General features: G+C 35.7%; 1 protein-coding gene across 1 annotated transcript; it reads right to left on the bottom strand.

Annotated features, from left to right (window-relative positions):
• Window positions 1–693: 693 nt before the first annotated feature.
• LOC124428155 (lateral signaling target protein 2 homolog) lies at window positions 694–4,625 on the bottom strand. Its single transcript, XM_046971906.1, has one exon. It carries the CDS (start codon window positions 4,317–4,319, stop codon window positions 3,564–3,566), a length of 756 nt encoding a protein of 251 aa, XP_046827862.1. The 5' UTR covers window positions 4,320–4,625; the 3' UTR covers window positions 694–3,563.
• Between the last annotated feature and the right edge of the window lie 4,353 nt (window positions 4,626–8,978).

Here is an 8,978-nt window from a genome sequence, read left to right as displayed (position 1 = left end):
GGTTGGCCAAGCACGAAAGAGAGAGAGAGAGAGAGAGAGAGAGAGAGAGAGAGAGATAGAGGGAGGAGAAAGAAAAAAGAGGATGGAGGTGGGAAAGGGAAAGAAGCTAAATGGGATCAAAGCATTTCGAGTTCGATAGCCTGCGGATAAAGTTTCGTATTACTGCGAAGCTTTTCGGAAACTCTTTTCATTTCTCTTTTTATTAACTTTGTTATCCTTTGTCCTTTTTCCTGATCTTCCCTTTCCATCTCTCATCTTATCCTCTTTCCTGTCCTCGTTATGAGAGGGAATGCCGAACGAGGACACGTCTGACGCATCTTCCGCGTAAGCGATGCTGCGACGATGCAATAACGATGCCATTAAAGAATTCGATGTGAATTTTTTTCTTCATCCTTATTTCTGTTTCTCTTTTTGTTTTCTTTTTTTTTTTTTTTTGAAGATCAAAATTATTTTCAAATAAATTCTAATAAACGCTATTTTAGGAATAACATCTATATTCGGATAATTCTAAACTTGATCATTGGAAATGTATTGTTAATTTAATAATGTAATTTAATAATATAAGTTAAATTAATAATATATATATATATATATTCACTTGGAATAGAATATCTTCGGGAAAGGGGAAACTCGTGTATAGCTTTCGCAGTGGGGATAGATAAAAAAAGAAAATGAAGGAAAAAATCGATAAAGTGTTTTAGAATGAAAAACGTTTATTTGAAACATAAACTACGTTGACATAGATAATAATACAAAACATTCAGTCCAGTGATAATTGATCATCTATCAATTTCATTCTTACACGAAGACCAATTGCGTTTACTTCGTGAACGTTACATGTCGTCCCTTCGTTTAGTTTATTTTATTTTATTTTATGTAAATATATATATATATATATATATATAAATATATATATATTTACATACGTGCGTTCATCAATTCGCATTATTAATTTTTGGTAATCGACTCACGTTAATCTATACGCGAAATGGATTCGCATATTCGCACAGACACGCGGGGATATCTACAAGGCACTAGATGGGTCGCACAAACAGTCCGTCGATGAAATTCTCTTTCTTACTTTCTTACTATCTTACTTATATCTCTTTATCTCTTTTCTATCTATTCTTCACGTCATTGTCACCATCGTGCCGCTCCGTTCATTGTGAACACATAGGAAGGGGATAGTGGTCTCTTTTTTTTTTTCGTCGGACGGGAAGAACGCGGCTCCATAAATTATTTCTTTTTTATTTACTTTTTTTTCTTTCCGTTTTTTTTCTCTTTTTTTTTTTTTCCTTTATATCCACCGATAAAATACCCTTATTTCCCTGTAATTAATTTTTCTTTTTTTGTTCTTTTTTCTTTTCCCCTCTTCTTAATACTTTGGATCGAAAATTGAAAGATCTAAATGACGTAACGTTCTTTTTTATCCGCGTTATGATATGTACTGATTGAATCGTTGATAAAGCTAAGACCGCGTTCCTTTTCTACCCTTCTTTAAGATCATCTAGTCGGTATACTTCCTCTCTTTTTATCTTTCCTTTTTTCTTTGATCGTAGTTTCGTTCATCCAAATCAAAGAGTTCGTCGCCCGTTCATTTACGATAATAAAAACGTGCAGACGATGATTTCTCGATCGAAATAACGAGAAAGATTAAAGATTATGAAGAATTTAACAAAATATTTTTACGAATAGGACGTTCCTTTCGTTTCTCTTACAGAAGAGTAGATATATTTGTTTGGTCGTTTAAAAGGATGAGGGTGGGGAAAGGGGGCTGGGGTGGGGAGGAGGAGGAGGCCCTTCGTTTGAATCGTTTCGTTCGATCATTTTAAATTAAACGACAGTCGTACGCATCGATGTAATTGACATTTGGCTGCGCACGACGACGCGAGCAAACGTCGACGTACGTGATTATTTTACGTACTAAAGTAAAATATATCCAACGATAGACGTCGAATAGGATGAGGAAGCGCGCGCGCGATGACGTTTAAAACACATTTCTCTTTCTCTTTCAATCATTAGTGCATTTTTTTTCTCCTTCTTACACGCAAGCATGAGCGGTACTTTTTAATCCCTCGCGATCGGAAAGAAATCTTTTGGTTTGTTCTTTCTTTAAATTATTACTCCTTTTGATTAATTTCATACCGATCATCCCCAATAGCATGGATCGCGAGGGATTAACAATGTGACGATGATCCGTCGTTCGACTAAAATCCCTAAGGCTTGGCATCGATGAATGAAACTAGTAACTCGAAAGATTAAATAATCTTACGAGAATATGTTTATGTTTTTTTAGATGACGACTAATTAATTCGATTAAAACACGTTGCTAATTAATGATTAATTGATAAAATTGCTACGTAAGGAGAATATAGAGATAGTAGTACTATGACGTGACTCCAAACTGTTTTTAGATAATTATGTATGTATATATGTATGCATGAACAAGTAATTATCTGTTATTCTCTCTCTCTCTCTCTCTCACTTTATCTAGCTATCTCTTCAAACGAATTCGTCATTAGTACGTGCGACTTCTAAAATACTCCTTTCAATCAATAATCGAATGATTATGGTAACTATCGATATTTAAATGTCATATCGTCTCATATCTTCGTATATACTTCGTCTAATCTTTTCCTTGATATTGTGATAATAGGCGCTCTGGATATAATATATCTATATATATATATATATATATATATATATATATATATATATATATATATGTGTGTGTGTGTGTGTGTGTGTGTGTGTGTGTGTGTATAATATACGAATGTATACGTGAATGTGGAGGCAACTTTGGCTCCATTTTTTTCTTTTTACTTTTTTGTCAGAAACGAATCTCGCCTTGTGAAATATTTGTGATGTCCTATCGCGTGAAATATCGTATATACGTTGGTCGTTAAACTTTACGACATTAAAAAGATCCTACGTGATCCTTGTAAAAATGCGATGAAAAAGTTGTTGCTGTTGTTGTTGTTGTTGTTGTTGTGGGTTTTTCTTCTTAATTATTTCCATCCTTTAGAAGCAACGGTAAACTTTACAATCTCGGCTTCCACGTAGCCTCGAGTATCCAACGATTCGCTCGAGTTTTGATAAACTCGAGAAAGTTGAAAAAAGTTCGTAGCTCGTCAATTTTTTGTATCTTTCCTTGTTTAAGTCTTGAATAAAAGTATGAATATATCACATATACGTATACGGTATGTCATATAAAATACTTTGGAAATAAACGTAGAAAGAGTATTTGCGAAGGTTTTTAGTTCGTACGAGAATGATAGTAGGAAAAATTTCAAGAGCTTTTGGATAGGCAGCCGATCGATTAGATTTTTCCTCGAAAAAGATCATCTCGAAGGGATATTAGGCTGACGTACGAATTGATCCCCATTCAATGAATTCGTTTTATTCTTCGAAAGCTTAAGCTACGAAGAAAGCAAAGTGAACGAATCAAAAGGATGATAATGTAAGGACGTAAATGATAACGATTGTTCTCGTAGTCCAAATCTCCAAATTTTTCGCAACTCTGAATTCCGTTTTAAGCGGAGAACGATGGAAAGACAGGAAACTTATCGATAGAGTCCTATCGAGTCTTGACAAGTGCAGGACATCATCAGCTGCTGGGCCGCATTTCTGGGTACTCTTTGAGTCGGCAGACCGGAGAGTCCTCTTACGTAAGTATAAGAGACCGGACTTCTTAGGATTCTCTTTGGGCTCTTTTTCGCGTGCTTCTTATCCTTGCTCTCCCATTTCGATGATATTTTGAGGGTCTGGAAAGCTCGTCTAAGGGTTTCGGCGGTGGACGGCCTTTTCATGCTGTCGCTATCGCTGCTACTGTGAGCGTCCGATGGACTTGGCGAGTAAGAAGGAGATTCACTTACGCGTTGATGTCCCCTGACATCGCTCGGACTCCATGATCTCGATGACTTCGCCCGTGTACGCTCGACGCTTCTCTGCACGCTGGACAATCGTTCCTGCGATCTCGTTGGTCGTCCACGAAATCTGTCCAGATAACAATGACTTCTAGGAGATCTATTGACTCTGCAGAGACGTTCGGCGCTACCACGACGAGACAATTTTTCAGCGCTACCGCTGCTACCACCGCTGCTGCAACCACTGTCGGTGCTACATTCGTCGTCGATCAGCTCTAATCTATGACCACTGGGATCGCGATTATGCTGACGTGAATGTTGCCGATGAAGCTGTTGTTGATGAGGCTGTTGCTCTTGTTGACGATACTCGTGATGATGATGATGATGATGATGATGATGGTGGTGGTGATGATGATGTTCGTCCGAGTCTGTTAATCTCGTTGAATCTTCCATGCTCGATGGAGCCGTATGCACCAGTATCACTGGCAATGACCTACGCCACTCGGTTACGCTAGTACCGAGTCGGAAAAAACTTTTCTTCGTTTGATCCAGGTGTACGGAGTGAATTACTCGTTCTTTTCTCTCAGATCGTTCGATCGTACGGAGTATGATCTTTTCTTTCTTCGAAAATTTTTTCTTTAGTTCAACGAAACACCTTTCACTTTTGAAAAGCACCACTTCAGCTTTCAAGCTATTATTCGAAGTAACTTTTCTTTTTATCGAGTAGTGGACCAATGTATGGTACTTCCTCGACGTCGAAGCTTTGTTTACGATTTCGAACTGAGCTGGTTGCGATGGTCGCGCACCTTTATAGACCCTCCTAAGCGATGTCAGGTCGCGCGCATGCTTGCCGTACTACGTGAGGGTGTGAGGGATTCTCCGAGGGTGATGAACAAATGGACGAGGAGGGAGTGAGTGAGAGAGTAAAAGAGGGGATGAATAGAGGAACGTAGAAGACTCCGAAGGAAACACAGGACGAATTTATCAAGAATCTTTCTATCAATCCCTTTGAGATTTTCTTTGAGACATTTTATTATAGAAAAAAAAAAAAGAGAAGAAAAAAAAAAGTCAACGAAATCACGAGTTCGTTTATTCGAGATTTTTTTCGCGATGCATCTTCGATGACATTCACAATCGTTGAATCGAATAAAATTGCCGTCGGTGTAGGAAAATGTCACGAGAATTGAAGTATGCATTTCCGTTAAATCGGATTTAGGGTTCGCTTGGCAAAATATTTCCGACGTCAAATTTTCGACGTGAACTTTGATATTAGAAGAAAAATTTTTACGAGGATAAAAATACGTCGTCGATATGTTCTTCTCATTCTACGTGCACGAAAGATATAAGGATTTATAAAATGACTTAGGGCATTTATTTGTACGTTCACATTGTTTCAGACGCAAAGTGGATTTAGAATGGATTAGACCGTTAAGATACGAAGGGACAAATATTTGGCGTCGATCAGCGTCGATTTCGAGTGCTGATGTCTCTCTCGAAGGATTAAAGGATTAAAACTTATTAATCTATAGTTCAAGCTCTTTCTCTCTCTCTCTCTCTCTCTCTCTCTCTGTCTATCTCCAGCTGAGCAGATTCAGACATACATAAGAAAAAGAAGAGGAGACATAGCGTAGGTCGAGGTTTCTCGTCTCGAATGTAACATCATTATCCTTTCCATCTACGTCTCCGTCACAAAAAAAAAAAAAAAGAAACATCTTATAATATTTGTCATCGTCCATTTAAGTCAGATCTATTCGATTCTTCTTAACTTTATCATTTATCTAACGTTAACAAGAAACGATTGCTCCTTTCGATTAGATAAGTAAATACGTATTAATAATTACAAGATTATTAGAAGGTATTCCGAACAGAATGTGGGCAGATGTATTGTAGGATCGTAGCACGTGCAGAAACACGCGGACTACGTATACATCCGACTGAGAGTTATGCCTATAAATCCTATTTCTATATTTCTCTTTCTCTGTCATATCGTCTCTAACGTAAGCAATTACGATAGAACATTGTATCAATAATTTTGATTAAGAAAAGCGTATCCGTTCCCAACGAAGTTTATCGCAAGAGGACATTACACTTTTTCCTCAAAGGTGAAAGACACTGGCTTACGTTTCACCAAAAATTGAAGACTTCTCGGTTCTTCTTACGATCCTCTCCTGTCCCTTTTTTTTCTCCCTCCGTGCTATATTCTATGTGGGCGGTATCTTGGGTCCTTCTTAAGTTAGAAAAACCTACGAAAAGTACATATCTTGTTACTAGTCAGTTGGTACTCTTGCTTCGGGTCGGAGAAAAAAAAAAAAGAAAGAAATAGATGGGAAAAGAAACTTCATATCGCAACTTTTCTTTTCTCTCTCCTTTCGCTAATTTCTTTTATTTCGATCGTTGATGACATTGCACTCGTTCTCTTTCTTTCCTTCTTTCTTTTTTTATTGTCTCCAAGGATAAATTAAGAAATGAATCGTTCGAGGAGTACAGTAGAGACGCTTAATTTTAATTGTCGAATTATCCAGGAATTATGCGGAGATTAGAATAATTTGAAAACGAATTATATATCGGTCCTTTGGTTTGGGGTTGTCGCGGCTATTGAACTTGGCGATCGATCTTAAAGGGTGGATGAACTGGTGGTACTGACGCTTTCAGTGCTATTGCTGCTGCTGCTGCTGCTGCTGCTGCTGCTGCTGCTGCTGTCGCTGCTGCCCCGTTGATAACAATGTGATAGAGTGTATGCACTCGCGAATAATCAATATCTCTATTCTGGCTTAACTAAATGGCGATTAATCGATCGTTCGACAAATTTTTAAAACGAAAAATATCATTTTATTCGAATCATACGATTAAAAACGAATAATTCTATATTTAGAAAAACTATAATATAATACAAATATTATTGATACCGAAAATATTATGACGTTATGGAAAAGAATTATTATGTAAAATGTTTAAAACGAACGAACTATTGTTGTATAGACATCGAATTTTTGTTTTCACTTGCGAAAATATTAACGGATTGTAACAACAACTCCGTGATCTATTTTTCGTAATTCTCTTGTATCTTTGTAATTTCACGAGAAGCGGTGGACAAGGATGCGGGGTGGGCGTAGATTATTTTCACGATTGTCGTAGTCAATCTAGGGTTGTTCGAGGGTCATGAATGCCCCCTTATCAAGGAATAATTTATCCGTGCCCTCAATTGCGGATACGACGGCAAAACATCGCAGCGTCTCTCTCTCTCTCTCTCTCTCTCTTCTCGTATCACGTAATTTTCAAACGATCGCGGAATATTACAAGTGACCTCGATAAAGAGGAATAACAAGAAAAAACGACGGTATAAAAAAAGAAATTTAAGTATACATCACATAGAGACCTTGCCCTTCGATCAATCCATTTTCTCTTAAATGCGAGAAGTGAGTTAGTACAGGATATGACAGATTTAAGGAAGGAACGAAAAGAAAACGAAGCATTCAACTTCGTAATTTTTTTCGTATACTTTATTTTTGGCCTCTTTTCTTTCTTTCTTTCTTTTCTCTCTCTCTCTCTCTCTCTTTATCGTCGAAGAAGATTCATTCTTTTGCAATCTATGACTGTTTTCGTCGAAAAATCGCCCCTTTCCTTGAAACCAAAGAAAAGAATTGTATTCTTCCTTTCAAGAAAATCTTGACGAGAGATAAAGATGACATTTATTATGAATCTTATCATAGATGATAAAAATTAAATCGTCATTAAACGAACGTAGGGATAGAAATTATTTTGTTATAAGAACGAGAACCAAAATCATACGTAATCGTTGCATCGTGTTTACATTCACATAATCCTCAAGTATTGTTATCATCGGTTATATAATTAATTCAGGAAATGTAAAAACAAAAGCTTCTACGTTATGCAACCATAGACAGTACTTTCGAATGTATCCAGTGACGATAGTCAATGTTGGAATCGAGTTTAATTGTTTCCCTCGAGATCGATCGCATTTGTCTAAGATCAAAAAAAAAAAAAAAAAAAAAAGAAAAAAGAAAAAAGAGAGAGAAAAAAGAAGAAAGAAAAAAGAAAAAAAAAACAAATTCAACTCGTCGATATTTTTTTGTTTAATTTGATCTTTGAATAAACGGGGAAGGCTTCGTTGAAAAAATTTTTGAAGTGAAAAAATTCAATTAAAAATAAATATAAACTCTTAATATAATATATTACGACCGAGAAAAGTTTATTCCTCTTTCCTCGAAGTCAACTCGTTCCGTTTACACGTAATATTTCGAATATTGTTTTCCTTAAGCTCCGAGTTATGTTATATCGAATTGTGACAAACGTAAATAATTATTTCTGATAAAGGGTTATGCAATAGATGCAAATACAATATAAGCTTTCCTGAAATAGCGATTGTTGCGTAGATTATTACCCATTGGCACATCTCGTATCTGTCTGGGTGTTCAATCAGATTTATAAAACCGTTATGCGTTCGTTAATAGAATATTTCACAATTATATGCGTTATGTCTCATGATAATAATAGAAAACAATACAAATATATATATTTATATATATATATATATTATTTTAATGCTTATCGAATCGTTATATCATATAATATATATAATTTGATGCAATCGTTTTTTCGCACATATATAATTTCGATGCTGATTCAATCGTTTCTTCGTTATTAAAATAAATTTAAACGTTTATCGATATAATATATTTATAATTTTGAAAGTGGCCTAACTCCATTCTTGATAAGAAAATGCGTATTATTCACTTAATAATTGCCACTATTTTAATAGGAATATATAAATTTAACACCCTTAGATACAGTTAAGTAGTATGGCTCATTAGTATCCTATACGTATATTTTTAAATTCATTGAAATGCAAATCCTTAAATATCTCGATTTGAAAATAAATGGACTTAGGCCACTTTCAAAATGAACAGCTCATATTATCGATTTAATTTTAAACAATTATCGTTTATTCGCGGCACGTCTACTCGAAATAATGTTCTTAGAAATAATATCTGATTTGTTGAAAGATTTCCGAGAAATATTATTGTTAGAAAATGTCTTACGTGAATTTATATCAATATTTAATTAGCAATTTTTTGGGTTAACGACGATTAC

This window comes from Vespa crabro, chromosome 11 (genome assembly GCF_910589235.1).
Source record: "Vespa crabro chromosome 11, iyVesCrab1.2, whole genome shotgun sequence".
Classification (NCBI taxonomy): domain Eukaryota; kingdom Metazoa; phylum Arthropoda; class Insecta; order Hymenoptera; family Vespidae; genus Vespa; species Vespa crabro.
The sequence above is the reverse complement of the archived record's forward strand: the minus strand, read 5'-3'. Positions and strand labels throughout refer to the sequence as shown.